Here is an 18,184-nt window from a genome sequence, read left to right as displayed (position 1 = left end):
TCACCTTAATTCCTGCAAGAACAAGATTCTTTGCTATAAAGAAAAAGGAAAAGAATAGCTTAATATTAGGAATGTGTAACAGATATGTCTTCAGGGAGCTTCATCACATCTCTGACTAAATAATTTTAACTTCTTTACTACTTAAGGAAATACATGTCCCTAAGAAGATACAGATTAACAAAAATAATTTCCATAATCATATCACACTGAGATAATTACTCTTAAAATTTTAGTGTATTCTTCCAAACATATCCTTATAAATATATGTATATGTGGTCTACCATAATGAATTAACAAATACAGTGAATAACCACTAGTGGCTATTAACATCACAAAGAGAACCAAGAGAGTCATTACTGGTTCTTTCTGGAAGACTATAACAGTACTGTGAAGTAGTCTTGCCAAAAGAATTAAACCTGATCAAGGTTTAGAATTCAATTTTCTTCACAAAAATAATACATGGGGAAGGTGTTAAATCTTTAAATTATGCTCAAAAGTGTCATGTAAAATTATAAATAAAAATTACTGCTTACCAATTTCCAAACCAAGACCACCCATACCACTTAAGAACACATGGGACTTGGCCATCTTCTGCATTGCTGTGTCTCCAAGAACATACCTCTGTCGACTATATGTAAAACACAATGAAAAACAATAAATTAAGTCATCAAAATTATATATCCTTTTAAAGTTGTTTGCAAACAACCTGGCAACTAGATCCTGCCCAGAGACTCCTTTTGGATCACTTGCATAGTGTTTACATTTTCTGAATTAATTGCTAAATAAAGTATGAAAGGTGGATTAGAGACAAGAGTAGCTCTAAAGAGATCACATAAAAGAATAACAATTCATTGAGAGATGCCAAATGTAGGGAGAGGGAATGAAAAAGATGGAATTAAGATTTGTTCAGAAAAAGAACTGGAAGGATTTTAAAAATTAATTGAATTTGGAGGGTAACAAGTAGGGAAAAAATTTAAGATGACACCACATTCCTATCTTAGGTTACTGAGTGGGTGTGATAAGCATTTAAATAAGCTTGGGAACAGGAAGAGGAAGAACAAAGGATCCAAATGGTGTTGAGTGCTAATTTATGCCAAAAATTAGTACTCAATAATGTAAATTTGTATTAATAATTTTAGATAAAAATTTTAGACTAAGATGTTATTTTTTTTTTTAATATATTTTATTGATTTTTTACAGAGCGGAAGGGAGAGGAGGGATAGAGAGTTAGAAACATTGATGAGAGAGAAACATCGATCAGCTGCCTCTTGCACGCCCCCTACTGGGGATGTGCCCGCAACCAAGGTACATGCCCTTAACCGGAATCGAACCTGGGACCCTTGAGTCCGCAGGCCGACGCTCTATCCACTGAGCCAAACCGGTTTTGGCTATTTTTTTTTTCTTTATTAAGGTACTAGAGGTCCAGTGCACGAATTCGTGCATGGGTGGGGTCCGCCCAGCCTGGCCCCAATCAGGGCGGATTGGGGCCAGGCCTGTGGAGAGGAGCAGATGGCAGGAGGTTAGCCAGCTGGCCCCCCGCTGATCAGCCTGATCAGGACCGGGCTAGCTGGGGAGAGGGGCCAAGGATAATTGACTGGCGGCCCCCTCCCGAGACCCCATCCCTGATCGGGGTGGGGGGGCTGACTGGGGTTGGGGCTGGCCGTGGGGAGGGGCTGTGGGTGGTGGGTGTTCCAGTTGCTGGCTTTTTATATATATAGATTACATATGTGTCCTTATCCCCTCATTGCCCCCCCATGTCCCCCACTCATGCCCTCACCCCCCTGGTGTCTGTGTCCATTGGTTAGACTTATATGCATGCATACAAGTCCTTTGATTGATCTCTCCCCCTTACCCCCACCCTCCCCTACCTTCCCTCTGAGGTTTGATGGTCTGATTGATGCTTCTCTGTCTCTGTTTTTGTTCATCAGGTTATGTTGTTCATTATATTCTACAAATGAGTGAGATCATGTGATATTTATCTTTCTCTGACTGGCTTATTTCACATAGCATAATGCTCTGCAGTTCTATCCATGCTGTTGCAAATCAGCAGGTAAGAATTCCTTCTTTTTGATCGCAGCGTAGTATTCCATTGTGTATATGTACCAGTTTTTTAATCCACTCATCTGCTGATGGGCACTTATGCTGTTTCCAAATCTTAGCTATGGTAAAGTGTGCTGCTATGACCATAGGAGTGCATATATCCTTTCTGATAGGTGTTGCTAGTTTCTTGGTATATATTCCTAGAAGTGGGATTACTGTGTCAAATGGGAGTTCCATTTTTAATTTTTAAAGGAAACTCCATACTGTTCTCCACAGTGGTTGCACCAGTCTGCATTCCCATCAGCAGTGCACAAGAGATCCTTTTTCTCTGCATCCTCACCAGCACTTGTCATTTGTTGATGGATAGCTATTCTGACAGGTGTGAGATGGTACCACATTGTCATTTTGATTTGCATCTTTCAGATGATTAGTGACTTTGAGCATGTTTTCATATGTCTCTTGGCCTTCCTTATGTCTTCTTTCAAAAAGTATCTATTTAGGTCCGTTGCCCATTTTTTGACTGGGTTATCTTCCTTTTGTTAAGTTGTATGAGTTCCCTGTAAATGTTGGAGATTAAACCCTTATTGGTGATAACATTGGCAAATATGTTCTACCATGCAGTGGGCTTTCTTATTGTTTTGTTGATGCACTGTATCAGTGAAGATATTGCTTCAGCACATGTCTAAGATTTTGCTGACTGTGGATTCCTCTAATATTTTTATGGTTTCCGGTCTTATGTTTAAGTACTTTATCCATTTTGAGTTTATTTTTGTGTATGGTGTAAGCTGGTGGTCTTGTTTAACTTTTTTGCATGTATCCGTCCAATTTTCCCAACACCATTTATTGAAGAGACTGTCTTGACTCCTCTGTATGTTCTTGCCTCCTTTGTCAAATATTGAGCACAGTGGTTTGGGTTGATTTCTGGGTTCTCTATTCTATTCCATTGGTCTATGTGTCTGTTCTTGTGACAGTACCAGGCTGTTTTGAGAACAGTGGCTTTGTAATACAGCTTGATATCTGGTATTGAAATCCCTCCTACTTTGTTCTTCTTTCTCAGGATTGCTGTAGCTATTCGGGGTCATTTTTTTTTATTCCAGGTGAATTTTTGGAGAGTTTGTTCTAGGTCGGTGAAATATATTGTTGGTATTTTAATGGGGAGTGCATTAAATCTATAGATTGCTGGGAGGAGGATCCAAGATGGCGGCATAGGTAAACACCCAAACTGCTGCCTCGCACAACAATTTTAAAACAACAACTAAAAGACAAAATGTCTATCACCCAGAACCACGGGAAAGCTGGCCGAGTGGAAGTTCTACAACTAGAAGGAAAGAGAAAAGAGCACTGAGACGTGCACAAGCGCTGAAAAGCTGAGGTACGGAGGCGTGCGAATCGGGCTGGCAGTGGGCGACTGGGAGCGCTGCTTTTTTCAACCCGAAGGGAGACAAGCTCCCGATTACTCCGAACTCCAGTTTCTGGGGAGACGCGGGGGACCCAAACTCCTACAGGGAGAAGCTGGACTGTCTGCCATCGGGTCGGAAAGTGAGGGTGGCTTGCTTGCAGGGCTGCGTGCAGGAATAATTGTTTACTGTGCTGGGGCACAGGACGCGGGGACGCGGTCCGAGACGCAGAGCCAGCTAACTGGCAGCCATCGCTGTTTGCCACGCCCTAGCTTAGTGACGCCCTGAGACCCCACCCCGCACAAACTACAAACCCACCCAAGCTCCAAGCAGCGGCTTTAGCATATGAATGGCCTGCCCTATCGAAGCTTAACCTAGCAAACTTGCAGCCGGGACAGACAGCTCCAAAACCTCCAAACCCCAAGCAAAGAGGAGAAAACTGTAGTTCTCACTGTAGCTCCTGCTGGGTGGCCTCAGACAGTAGCTGACCTGCACCCCATTGGAGATCCAGAAGCCAGTGTACCTGGTGGTCAGTGTGAGACACCAGATTTCAACTCCTCACATCCATAAGTGACACATTCAAGAGGCAGACTCAGTGAGCACCAAAGCCCCACAGAAACAAGTCCTGCACCATAAACGTGTCTCCAGCGCAGCAGTTCTTCCATTATAGACACAGCGGGTCCTCACAACCAATTGGCCTGGAGGTCAATTCCTCCCAGTGTACCAATAGCAATCAAGGCTTAACTACACCAAGACTTTGCATTCAGCCCACAAAGGGGTGTACCAAGAGTGTCCACCTCAGGTGATTGGGGAGGCTGAGCTACTGGCCCCTATAGGTCACCTACCATAGAAAGCCACTCCATCAACACAGGGAAGCAGCAAAATGCGGAGACAAAGAAACATGTCACGAATGAAAGAAATGGAGAAAAGCAAACTACTGGACGACATAGAGTTCAGAACCACATTTATAAGGTTACTCAAGAATCTTCTAAAAACCGCCGAGAAACTTGGAGTTTCTACTGGACGACATAGAGTTCAGAACCACATTTATAAGGTTACTCAAGAATCTTCTAAAAACCGCCGAGAAAGTTGATGAGACCTCCGAGGAGCTTAGTGAGACCTTCAAGGACCTTAATGAGAATGCCAAAAAAATGGAAAAGGACCAGTCAGAAATTAAGCATACACTGTCTAAAATAAAGAATATACAGAAACTCAACTGTAGATCAACGTACCCCAAGAATCAAACCAAAGATCTGAAATATGAGGAAACAAGAAACACCCAACCAGAAAAACAAAAAGAAAAAAGAATCCAAAAATATGAAGATAGTGTAAGGAGCCTCTGGGACAACTTTAAGCGTACCAACATCCGAATTTTTGGGGTGCCAGAAGAGGAGAGAGAGCAAAATATTGAAAACGTATTAGAAGAAATAATGACAGAAAACTTTCCCTACCTGGTGAAAGAAATAGACTTACAAGTCCAGGAAGCGCACAGAACCCCATACAAGAGGAATCCAAAGAGGACTACACCAAGACACATCATAATTAAAATGCCAAGGGTAAAAGACAAAGAGAGAATCTTGAAAGCAGCAAGAGAAAAACAGTTAGTTACCTACAAGGGAGTACCCATATGACTGTCAGCTGATTTCTCGACAGAAACTATGCAGGCCAGAAGGGAGTGGCAAGAAATATTCAAAGTGATGAACAGCAAGAACCTAAAACCAAGATTACTCTACCCAGCAAAGCTATCATTTAGAGTTGAAGGTCAGATAAAGAGCTTCACAGACAAGAAAAAGCTAAAGGAGTTCATCACCACCAAACCAGGATTACATGAAATGCTGAAGGGTATTCTTTAAGAAAAGGAAGAAGAAAGAAAAAGGTAAAGATAAAAATTATGAACAACAAAATGACATCAAATACATACCTACCAACAAGTGAATCTAAAAATCAAGTGAATAAAAAACCTGAAGAACAGAATGGACTGGTGAATATAATAGAATCAGGGACATAGAAAGGGAGTGAACTGACAATTCACACGGGGAAGGGGGTGTGAGGGTAGCGTGAAGAGATTGGACAAAAATCTTACATCTATGGATGAAGACAGTGGCGGGGGGTAAAGGCGTGGGGTGGGGTGGGGAATCAGGTGGAGGGGAGCAATGGGGGAAATAAAAGAGGAACACCTGTAATAATCTGAATAAAGATTTATTTAAAAAAATAAATAAATCTATAGATTGCTTTGGGTAGTATGGACATTTTAATGATGTTGATACTACCAATTCATGAACACGGTATGTTTTTCCATCTCTATTTCTTTTTTCAGTGTCCTGTACTTTTCCGAGTACAGGTCTTTTACCTCCTTAGTTAAGTTTATTCCTAGGTATCTTACTTTTTTTGGTGTGATTGTAAATGGGTTTGTTTTTTTAATTTCTCTTTCTGTAAGTTCACTATTGGTGTATAAAAATGCCATAGATTTCTTGGCGTTAATTTTGTATCCTGCTACATTTCCAAATTCATTTATTAAGTCTAATAATTTTTTGATGGAGTCTTTAGCGTTTTCTATGTACAATATCATATTATCTGTGAATAATGAGTTTTACGTCTTCTTTTCCAATTTGGATACCTTTTATTTCTTCTTTTTGTCTAATTGTTATGGCTAGTACTTCCAGAACTATATCAAACAGAGTGGTGAAAGTGGGCATCCCTGTCTCGTTCCTGTTCTTAGGTGAAATGGTTTTAGTTTTTACCCACTGAGTATGATGTTGGCTGTAGGTCTGTCATATAAGGCTTTTATTATGTTGAGATATGATCCCTCTATTCCCACTTTGCTGAGGGTTTTTATCAAGAAAGGGTGTTGGATTTTGTCAAATACTTTTTCTGCATCAATTGCCATGACTGTGATTTTTATCTCTCAATTTGTTTATGTGATGTATCACGTTTATTGATTTGCGGATATTTTACCATCCTTTCATCCCCGGGATAAATCCTAGTTGGTCATGGTGTATGATCTTTCTGATGTAATACTGGATTTGTTATTCTTAAGATATAACAAATATTACTCTGGTTTACATATGAGGAATATGAGGAACAGAATATTTTAATAACTCGTTTTAGTTTATAAATGTCAGGATTGGGATGTGAACATCTTCTGTATCTCCAGAGACCATGTTCATTTCACTGTAATACAAGGTTTCTCTAAGAAGTAGATATTCACTGAACATCTTACCTGGTTTACATTTACATGCTTGTATGCATTTAAAAATGAGGCTAGAGCGTAGAAGGAGAAAGATGAAAAAGAGACTCAAGTATTACTAGAATATGGATAGTTAAAATCATGAAAATGGATGATTGGAGCATGAACTAAGAGAAAAATCCTAAATTTGGAACCTGGCATTTATGGTGCAGGCAAAAGAAGTGCAACCTAAGAAAAAGTCTAAGAAAGAAGAGTCAAAGGAGTAGAAGCAAATCTCAGAAGACCGTTATCCCAAAAGTCACAGGAGTTTCCTCTAGTATTCTACCAGAATAAACACAGGTTTTGACACTATGATTGTAATATACCCAGAGACTTAAGAAAGCCCTTATTCTGCTTTGATATTCACTCCTTCTTCATACAGTGATGTTGACAGAGAAACCCATATGCAAAGAATACAGAAAAAGAGATATCAAAGTACCGTTTTATTATCTGAATCAGCCCTAATTACTTCCAATGGAAAGTTCTTTGTTAAAAGTAGAGTTAGAAAGCCAAGGTTGGAGTCCTAAATTGGAACACATTCATTTCTTCAGATAAATCTTATGATCAGCAGGCTCAGACACTTCACCAGAGAAAAAATGAGAAATGGTCAGATCTACAGAACTGGCTCGAGTCTAACTCACTCAACAATTTGCAGGTAATAAAGATGTAAAAATAAATAGATAACATAACTCTGATTGCTGTTAGAAGTGACCCCAAACAAAAGAATCTTTAGATTGTGAGAACAATATCAGATTTAGTTGATCAGTAACTATGAGGTGACTTAAGATTAAGCAGTAATAAGGAAAAAGTAACATTTATTCAGAAAGATATGTTGTTCAACTAGGTATTGAAATTGTTCTAGTCTGGCCGATGTGGCTCAGGGGTGAGCATCGACCCAGAAACCAAGAGGGTGCCGGTCGGATTCCCCATCAGGGCATGTGCCCAAATTGTGGGTTCAATCCCCAGTGGGGATTGTGCATGAGGCAGCCAATTTATGATGTTCCTCTCTCATCGATGTTTCTATCTCTCTTCCCTCTCCTTTCCTTTCTCTCTAAAAATCAATAAAAACATACTTTAAAAAACGAAATTGCTCTAAAAATATTTCCTACTTAAATACATATACCAATACTAGAAACTTAGTTAATATTCAAAATTTGTACATTTTAGGGAGTTTTAGTTTTGTAGGAAAGCCTAATTGTTTAGAAGCAATAATAACCTGAGGCTCAGTTACTTATATTTGGGAATAAACTGTACACCTAGTAAATATTAACCAGATTTCAATTATGGTATCTAGGAGGAAATAAACAACATTTAAAATATTGACCTTATAAATATCAACATCTAAAATGCCATAAAGTTCATGGGCTCAGAAGAAAACTAAAGTGGTGCCCTAATAGAGAAATTTTTGGATTGCTACTTTTTATAAAACATTTAAGGTGATGGTTTTGATTTTAAAACAAATGAACCAGGTAGGACTTGATATCAACTGCAAAAACACATTTTAAAGATATTAATAGTTTAACCATTAAAAAATGCCAAAAAGTTACACTTCCTCTTTAACTTTAAGGGTAAAAATGAATTTATGTACCGTATATACTAGAGGCCTGGTGCATATGCACCAGTGGGGTCCCTCGGCCTGGCTTGTGCCCTCTCACAATGCAGGACCCCTCAGGTGCACGAATTCTAGTATGCATATAAGATCTTTGGTTAATCTCTTCCCGCCCTCCCCCTCCCCCACTCTGAGATTCATCAGTCTGTTCATTGCCTGCACGTTAAGCGCCTGCCCCCTGGTGGTCATTGAACGTCATAGCTACCAGCTATCGGTGGGTGGCTTAGGCTTTTTTTAAAAAAATATATTTTATTGATTTTTTTTTTACAAAGAGGAAGAGAGAGAGATAGTTAGAAATATCGATGAGAGAGAAACATTGATCAGCTGCCTCCTGCACACCCCCTACTGGGGATGTGCTCGCAACCCAGGTACATGCCCTTGACCAGAATCAAACCTGGAACCCTTCAGTCCGCAGGCCAATGCGCTATCCACTGAGCCAAACCGGTTAGGGCTGCTTAGGCTTTTATATATATAAATGGTCTGTTAAAAATATACTCATTTGCTCAAAATACCCCAATTCCAGAGAAAATAGAAACTTTTTTGCTTTTCTGCTCTTCCAGTTGTCAGAATTTTCCAGATGTAAGATTGTCTTTAATCTTCTCATATCAGACTCCAGCAGGAGGAATATTATACCTTGCTGGATTCTGGTTTTGCTTCAGGAAGAAATGTGTGAGTACTTCCTCAATATCATTATTTCTTTATGTACCTGTTTTAACTTTTTCAGACTTTTCCGCCATATCCTTTGATTCTTCTAGTTTTGGTTCCTACTCGCTTCCTTAATTGCCAACTATCTAGGGTTCCAGACCACAAGTCAATCTGAACCCTCTTGTCTTGTTTTAGTCATTTAATAATAATTTAATGAGAATTTTCTAAGCATTAGACAATGTGCCACGGTCCTGAACTTTGAGAAACTCATAGTCTTACAGAGCTGACATACATGTAAAAAAATACTGAGACAATGTGATGAGTACTTTAATAGCAACAAGAATAACATGTTTTAAGACTGAGCTGAAAGGACTCAGGTAAGATATCAGAGTATATATTTGAGTCTTAAAAGGTAGGTAGAAGGTGATTTTGAGGCACAAAATGGAGTTCTACAAAGTAGTCTAGCATGGCCAGTGTATTCAGAGGAAATGGTAAGTTGGGGCTAACAAATGGTGTTGGGAAAACTGGATATCTGCAAAAAGAGATGAAATTGGACCTTATCTTATACCATGCACAAAATGAACTCAAAATGGGTTAAGGAATTAAGGATAACACATGAAACTAAAACCCCTAAAAGAAAACAGAGGAAGAGCTTCTTAACATTGGTTTTGACAAAGATTTCCTGGATATCACACCAAAAGCACAGGCCATAAAAGCAAAAACAGACAAGTGGGACTACTTTAAACTAAAAAGTTTCTGTGTAACAAAAACAACAAAGTGAAAAGGCAAACTACAGAATAGGAGAAAATATTTGCAAGCCATATATCTTATACCTAAAATATATAAGGAACTACAGTAAAAAAAAAAAAAAAAAACACACACCCACAAATAATCTGATTTAAAAATGAGCAAGGACTAAAACAGACATTTCTCCAAAAGTAACACAAATGTTATGTGTGTTATGAAAAGATGCTCAACATCACTAATGATCAGAGACATGCAAAACCTCAATATCACCTTATATCTGTTAGAATGGCCATTATAAAACAAAACAAAAAGACAAAAACAAAATCCCAGAAAATAACAAGTGTTGGTGAGGATGTGGAGAAGTCTGAATCCTTGTACACAGGTGGTGGGAATGTTTTATTCTAGAAGTAATAGAAAACAATATGGATGTTCCTAAAATATTTAATAATAAAACTACCTTATGACCCAGCAATACTGATTATATAGGTACTACTATATACCATATCTAAACAGCTATATTCTAAAACTTTCAGTCAAGCAAACTGCAGCCTACTTAGATAGCATTGCAAACAAAAAATTTAATCTCTGGCTTACCAAAAATTATGTTTATTAGTCAGCAATTACTGGGTTGGAGGGATATAAAAGTTTCACAGGGATTTTAACAAAATAATGAATAAAATTAGCAAAAGAGTTCGAAGAGCTGCCATTTGTTATCCCAAGAATATGATCAAAAGGGCATTAAGAACAACATTTTTATAGATTAAGAGTCCAAATGCAAAGTGACTTCTGAAGTATATTGATAATCTGGGGAACATATGGTAAAATAATTCTCACATAAGCAAAATCAGGTTAGTCTTTCATCCACTTTTCCCAAGTGTATTTGAAGTCAACATATCAGCTCCTTCTAAAGTGCTCAAAAATGACACTGTATCCCACATTAAAAATATACAGAGGAATTCAAAATATACAATGGGCTAATCTTTCTAAATTGTATCTACATAAAATCTATTTTTTGTGATTACATGAGAGGAAACCTAAAAGCTTTAAAAATGTGATACTATCACCGAAACCGGTTTGGCTCAGTGGATAGAGCGTCGGCCTGCGGACTGAAAGGTCCCGGGTTCGATTCCAGTCAAGGGCATGTACCTTGGTTGGGGGCACATCCACAGTGGGAGGTGTGCAGGAAGCAGCTGATTGATGTTTCTCTCTCATCGATGTTTCTAGCTCTCTATCCCTCTCCCTTCCTCTCTGTGAAATATCAATAAAAATATATATATATAAAAAAAAATGTGATACTATCTTATATACAAACAACTTGAAGTACTAAAAGACTTCTTAGGAATAATAGCAACAAATGTGTTTTCAATTTAACTTTAATTTTGAAAAAACTATTTTGATTTCCTGAAAAAGTATGGTAAAAAAAAAAAAAGTCTCACTAAATTCCATTAAAATCACAGCTCCTCAATCACACGATACTTCTCCATTATTTATGGAGTGCAAAATTATTAATGAGATTATACTGACATAAACATTCTCTAGATCAGTGGTCGGCAAACTCATTAGTCAACAGAGCGGCAAACCACGGCTCAAGAACCGCATGTGGTTTGCGAGCCGCAGTTTGCCGACCACTGCTCTAGATGCTACCATGTAAGTAAATAAAGTGGAATGGATTGTTTTTCATGAAACTCCTGAAACTGTACTACCAAGAACATAAATATATATTCCTGTACAAAAACAAGAGGTATATTTTGTGGTAGATCACAGGATCATTCTTAATCATATTGCCTAAAGCCAGCATGTCACACTCATAGCTAACACGGGCCACATAAACAAGGTTTAAGTTTATGTGGGCCGCAAAAAAACAAAAGCTTCAATTTTCATAGAAACATAGGTTTATTTTGATAGAGACATGCTGAATACAAAGGGCTGAAAGTAATCGTTAACATAAAATAATAGAATATTTTAATAAAAATTAGTATTTTTTCTTGAACATTAACCTACCAGACACTGAATAACTACACAAATTAATAAGTGTAACGCAAATAAACCTATTTTTCTTGTTCTCCGAAAGCGAAAAATTTCCTATTGCACACACCAAACAAGTCAGTCCAAGACTAATGATGTGGCAATAAGCTACTAAAATATTCACTGATAATATTAGTGGAGAGAAATGGTGCGCCTGCGCATAAAAGGCACATAAGGGAAATTAATGCAACACGATTATAGTAATCAGTCATTAGTGAGCGTTATAGTTCGTTATTAGTAATTATGTATAACAGGATATTGTAAAAATTAAGTTATGAAATTTTTATTAGAACGTTTCTTATATACCGTTATATTGGCTGGGCCGCAAAAATATTCGTTGTGGGCCGCGAGTTTGACATGCTTGGCCTAAAGCAACTGAGATTTAAATATTATTCTAGTTTTCAGACTACATATAATTTAAAAAAGAAGTTGCAGAAAATCTAATTTTAACTCAAGAGTAACTCTTAAGATATATTTACAAATTTGGCATAGGCCTAATGGTAACCTCAAATAGACTACTTCATTATTTGAGAACAAAGAATGGGGAAAATAAGTTTCAGTTTCCATAAGGTTTTTACCTGTATAATGCATCATCAATCTCCACAGATTCTGTTGACATCATGGGCAAATGTGTATTTGTACTGAAAAAAAAAAAACAACAAACAAAATCTATAAGGGCAAGCACGATTATTCAATATTCATAGCCTGTAATTAACATTCAATTATACATGGTATCAGATTCACCAGTTACTAAAGGAGTTTTTACAAATCAGATATACATTTTATTACCTACCACTTTACTTGGATTTAAAATGTAGGTCAAAATTAAATTCACTGATTGCATACTCCTTCTGTGTGTACTGCAAAATTACAGCCTATGGTTGTTTTAGTCTCAGGTATTGTTTTTATCATTGATTCTGTTGGATCTATATTTTTACAGTTTTGTTGTAGTGTCCCACAAACCTTCTCTAACATACAGTTTCCCTAGATAATCTCATTCAACCCATGGCATTTACTATATATTGATGATATCTAAACTTATTTCTCTGTGTTTGATCTCTCCTCTGACCTCTAGATTTTATACATCTTCCAGAACAATATCTCTAGTCTGATGTCCAATTAGTATCACAAATATAATAAGCCCCAAACAGAATTCAATTTCCCCTGCTTAATCTATTCTTCCTCAGTGCTTCCCAATTCAGTTTCTGGTACTACCTACCATTTACTTGCTCAGGCCAAAAAATCTAGGGATCTTTTTCACTTGTCTCTCATTTTCTTCATCTGTTAAACTCTTCCTTCAAAGGAGATCTCAAATCTGATCACTTCTCACTATTTTAATCTGTATAATCTCAGGCCAAACCACCATCATATTTTATCTGAACTACTTCAAAGGTCTCCCAATTACTTCTCCAATCTCAACTCCCACAACTCTCCCTCTTGCTCACTATCTTCAGCCTCTCTGGCCTACTTGCTTTTCCTCAAAAAGCCAAGCCTGCTTTTTTTCCACTGGCTATATTCTCTCTGAATACTCCCTCACAAATATTATGCAGACTATTCCTGATCACCCTATCAACGAAATGGCTCCCCTTCTCCTTAGGTCACTCCCTAATTCACTAACCTGCTATATTTTCTTCAAATCACTTATCATTAACTGTTTATTGTCTGCTTTCCTCTATAGAATTTATGATCCATTAAGAAGTCACTACTGTACTCCAAATACCTAAAAGAGCTGGCATTTAATAATAAGAGTTAACACTGTGCCCATATCCTTTTAAATGCTTTAGATGTACTAACTCAGTTAATCCTATCAACAACTTTATGAAATAGGCACTATTATCATCTTCATTGAACAGAGGGAATAAAACAAAACACCACAAAACTAAGGATGACTTAAATAACCTTGCTAAAGTCATAGCAGGTAAATAGCAGAGCCAGAAGCTGAACCTAAGCAGTCTAGCTCTTGGGCACCAGACTATACTGCCTATTACCTCTTACGTAGTAGGAATAAAGAGAACACTCAAAAAATATCTGTTGAGTAAATTTTAAAAGTTAAACTTACCAGTGTGACAAGACATACTTATGTAATGTATCATTTATCATAGCTCCTCCCAATTTTTTTAAAGCATGGCATACAAAGAAAATGATAATAGGATAAGCACTGGAACAGAGATGGTTCCCTGGTAGAGGGAACGAGCCTGAGGCATTTGGGCTTGAGCCACTGTGACAGCTAAGAGCTAAGATCAGTATCATCTTAATAAAAGTATAATCTATTCCATATTCTGGGAATCTTTAGTTATCAATTACAGGATTCTAAAAACAATGTGGTAGCAAGGAAGTTCAGTTTTAGAACCCATTTTTTTTTAAGGCCTGGTATCTATACTAATAAAAGGGTATTATGATAATAAGACTGGGAGACCTTCCAGACAAAGCCATGGTGGTGGGGCCGAGGCAGAGGCGGTTAGGGGTGAGCAGGCCGGCAGGGGAGAGCAGTTGGGGGCGAGCAGGCTGGCAGAGGGGGCAGTTGGGGGCGAGCAGGATGGCGGGGGGGGGGGGCAGTTGGGGGTGATCAGGCCGGCGAAAGGGGCAGTTGGGGGCGAGCAGTCCAGCGGGGAGGGGGGGGTGCAGGTGAGGGTGAGCAAGCCGGCAGGGGGGGCAGTTGGGGATGAGCTGGCCAGCAGGGGATGGCAGTTGGGGGCGAGCAGGCTGGCGGGGGGGTGCAGTTGGGGGCGAGCAGGCCAGTGGTGGGGGGCAGTTGGGGGTGAGGTGGCCAGCGGGGGGTGGGGGGTGGTTGCAGCTGGGGAGAGTAGGCCAGCGGGGGGGGGGGGGGGGCAGTTGGGGGGCAAGCGGGCCGGTGGGGGATGGCAGTTAGGGGCAAGCAGGTCGGCGGGGGGTTGGGGGTGGCAGTTGGGGGCAAGCAGGCCTGCGGGAGGAGGGCAGTTGGGGGTGGTCAGGGGAAAGGGGCGGCAGTTGGGGTTGATCAGGCCAGCAGGCAGAGTGGTTAGGGGCGATCAGTCAGGTAGGCAGGTGAGCGATTAGGAGCCAGCAGTCCCTGATTGCGAGAGGGATGTCCGACTGCCAGTTTAGGCCCAATCCCACAGGGATCCCAAGGGGTCCCAGATTGGAGAGGGTGCAGGCCGGGCTGAGGGACACCCCCCCACCCCCGTGCACGAATTTCATGCACTGGGCCACTAGTTGATATATAAGTCAAAGGATCTATCTCTCTCTCTCTCTCTCTCTATATATATATATATATATATATAAAAGCCTAATATGCTAAGTGTCCGACCATTTGACCAGTTGCTATGACGCACACTGACTACCAGGGGGCAGACGCTCCACCGGTAGGTTAGCTTGCTGCTGGGGTCCAGAAGATGGGGACTGGGAGAGACAGGACACACCCTGGCACCCTCCTGTGGTCCTTCCCCAGCCGGGTGGGGTCCCATTGCGAGAGGCCACAGGCCAGGCAGAGGGACCCCACCAGTGCCTCTAGTTTGTAAGTATAGTTAATCAAATGTTATCATTGATCTTACCAAACATTGCTTGGTACCATTAAATATTAGCTTCTAGTTAATTAATGGATAACTGTTAGAAATATTCCTGATTGCAATTATGAAAGCAAGCCAGAAAATAGCTGTGCTTAAGAGATCAACTAATAAAAATGTACACATCCACTGTAATAATCTGTTTTGGCATTGTAACAAAATATGAAAATAAAATTTCGTATTACAGTTTTCTCATCCTTAGTACACTTTCTCTAGCTGTCTTCCTCGCGTTCCTCGCATGGAGGGCAGAAATCTAGAGGGTACACTGAAAGTGAGAAGAGCTACAGTCTAATCAGCTATGTCACTTATTGTGACTGGCACTTTTCTCAAAGTCCTGCCTTACTGGAATGGTTCAAAAGTCATTTTTGTAGTAAAATCTATACGGCCATCAAAAATGCTTTAAAAAGGGGGAGTTTCTGATAGTATTGCACAATGTCCCCCAAGTGAATTTGGCAGTGTTGGCAAGGGCAGGCAATACCCTGGAATCAAAAGCATCCCTTCAGTCTGACGCTCGTGAAAAAGCTACAAGGTCACATCCACCACTTCTACCTTTGGCGTGTTGTATTCTGATAGTGGGCAGGACACAATACTCCGCTTTATTAATTATGAGATCATTGAAACAGGAACTACACGAACATCACCCCGCCACCCTAATTTTCCAGGAGTCAGCAAATCGTGAAGAACCTCAACACCAATGGGAAATAAGAATGGGTAACTCAGGCTTACCCCCTGATTTTTTTTTTAACTGTAGTCCACAGAAGTCCTCAGGGTGTCCTGTCGCTGATTCATTATGACCAAGTTCCCTCAGGTAATAGTTTTAAAAGGAGGATCACAGTGGAGCATGACGCACAGTGGAGCTCCTAGTTTTCATTTTAGCGACAGGAGGGCAGAATGTGTTGTTAGGCAACAGGTCTGGGAAGCGGACCGGGCCAGAACTCTGGCCGGAGCCTCCCTCCGCCACCTTCCCGCCCGGTGACTGGGAGGAAGGAGGATGGTAGACCCCGGCCGGAACTGAGAAAACGTTGAAAGGAGCGACAGTGGATTTTCTCCTCAGCAAAGCCGGGAACCTCGCAGGCCAGAGCCCAGGCCGCCACACCCACCCCGGGTGGTCCCCGCGCCTCCCAGGCCGGTCCGGCCCCGGCCCCGGCCCCGCGGCCTCTCGAGCGCTCCCTGCCTGCCTGACGGGGAGAAGCAGAAAACCGACGCCTGGGTCTTGCCCGCCACCCCTCGCTTTCCTGCGCCCACACTCGTCCTCTCACCTGCCGGCCCCCCAGGAAGAGCAGGACGCCTCTTCCCCACGAGGTGCGGCCAAAGGCTCGGATCCCTCCATCGCCTCCGGAGAAACGCCGCGCCGCGGGCTACAGGCAGGCAGGGAAGGGGGCGGTACCGCGGGGGTCAAGGGGCGGGAGATGACGTTACCGGAGGGGCGGGCCTGCGGAGCTTGCGGCTTGCCGCGCCTTCCCGTCAACCCCTGGGGCGTCCTGACTTCCGGTCTGGGTGTGGCCGCCTCGGCTGCAGGTGGCTGCAGTGAGGGGCAATGTTGTGGTACGGAGTCCGCAGACGGTTAGTGGAATCAAAACAGTCAAGTTACGCTTCACCTCTGGCTCCCCTGCCAAGCACTGAGGATTCCAGCGGCCAGCGAAATGATGGGCTGCCTATCAGGATTCTCGAGTTTCGTTGCGAGAAATGGACCTCCCCCCAAAATTTTATAAATAACCAAAGATTAATAATAGGTAGCTCCAGATTTCCAGCCTGGGATTCAATTTTATTTTATTTATTTTATTTATTTTTTTCTGTTTTAGAGATATTTATTTATTTACTTATTTATATTTTTTTATTAAGGTATTATATGTGTACATATCTTACCATTGCCCCCCCCCCCCCCATTCCCATACATGCCCTCACCCCCCAATGTTTTGCATCCGTTGGTTATTCTTATATGTATGCATATAAGTCCTTCGGTTGATCTCTTATTTCCCTGGGATTCAATTTTAAGACGTTATACGTTTGACATAATTTTGAGTGTATAGTACATGTCAGGCACTGCCACAGGTTTAATAGAATCATGTGATTTTTGGATCTATAAATAACTATGTCATCCAGTTTGCCCCCTTCACCTTCTGGGTGAAGTTACAGTCAGTGTAAGTGACTCAGTCAAGTTCAAAGAGCTGGTCACACATGTCTAAGAACCTTTCATCTAATTCTCTTTCCATTGACTCTCCTTTCATCTTTCTTAGAAAACAAGAATGAGTGGGACACAGTAACATTAGGGTTTGTCTTTCATTCTAAGAAACTTCTGTAGGATTTTTAAAATTGGCATATACTGCCTTTAAATATATTACATCATCTTTTGCAATGTGTGGTATTTTTACTTAATTAGAACTTTTTCCTCTGGGGTGGAGTGAGGGTCCAGACAAAACTGCATTACTCTTTATGCCTCTCCATTCTCTTTTCAAAATTGTACATCTTCAATTACCTGAAAACATGCTGCTCAACTATGGCATCATTCAGGTTTCTCAATCCAGTTAGGTACCTTTCAACATAACCACTAAAATCAAATTTGTCTAGGTCCCATTTTTTCAAGGTTCTGTTCTAGCACTAGGCTTATCATTCTGCCTTTTTATTCAAAAGTAAATAAATATAAATATATTTGGCCCACTCCACAGATAATGCCAATTTCTGTATTTCCTTTTAATTTCCCTTTTTTCTTTCTAAAAATTGAATGCCCATTAAACTTTAGGACCTAATAACTAGACAATGATAAGGTGATAGAGAAACAGTGGTCCCTGAATTCAACAGTCTCATTGTGAAAAGCCAAAAAATGGAAAATAAATGAAAAAATAATTTCAGAAAAGTAAACATAATAAAGAAACTAAAAAAAAATGTAAGGAGTTAGAAAGAGACTTGGGGGTCAGGGGGTAGGAAGACAATTTTAGATAGTCACAGAGGGCCT

The 18,184-nt window shown here is 40.4% G+C and overlaps 1 protein-coding gene across 1 annotated transcript in view; it reads right to left on the bottom strand.

The window, feature by feature from the left end:
* Window positions 1-16,622, bottom strand: part of UBA6 (ubiquitin like modifier activating enzyme 6) — a 72,820-nt gene extending 56,198 nt beyond the window's left edge. The window contains exons 1-4 of the mRNA XM_080676020.1: window positions 16,491-16,622; window positions 12,268-12,330; window positions 534-628; window positions 5-33 (exon numbers count right to left, since the gene is read on the bottom strand). Of these exons, the coding sequence (XP_080532146.1) occupies window positions 5-33; window positions 534-628; window positions 12,268-12,330; window positions 16,491-16,561 (258 nt within the window). The 5' untranslated portion in view covers window positions 16,562-16,622. The remainder of the gene's footprint in view (window positions 1-4; window positions 34-533; window positions 629-12,267; window positions 12,331-16,490) is intronic.
* Between the last annotated feature and the right edge of the window lie 1,562 nt (window positions 16,623-18,184).

Source organism: Plecotus auritus (genome assembly GCF_963455305.1).
Source record: "Plecotus auritus genome assembly, chromosome: 1".
Lineage (NCBI taxonomy): Eukaryota > Metazoa > Chordata > Mammalia > Chiroptera > Vespertilionidae > Plecotus > Plecotus auritus.
Note: the sequence above shows the minus strand (reverse complement) of the source record. Positions and strands in the feature narration are given on the sequence as shown.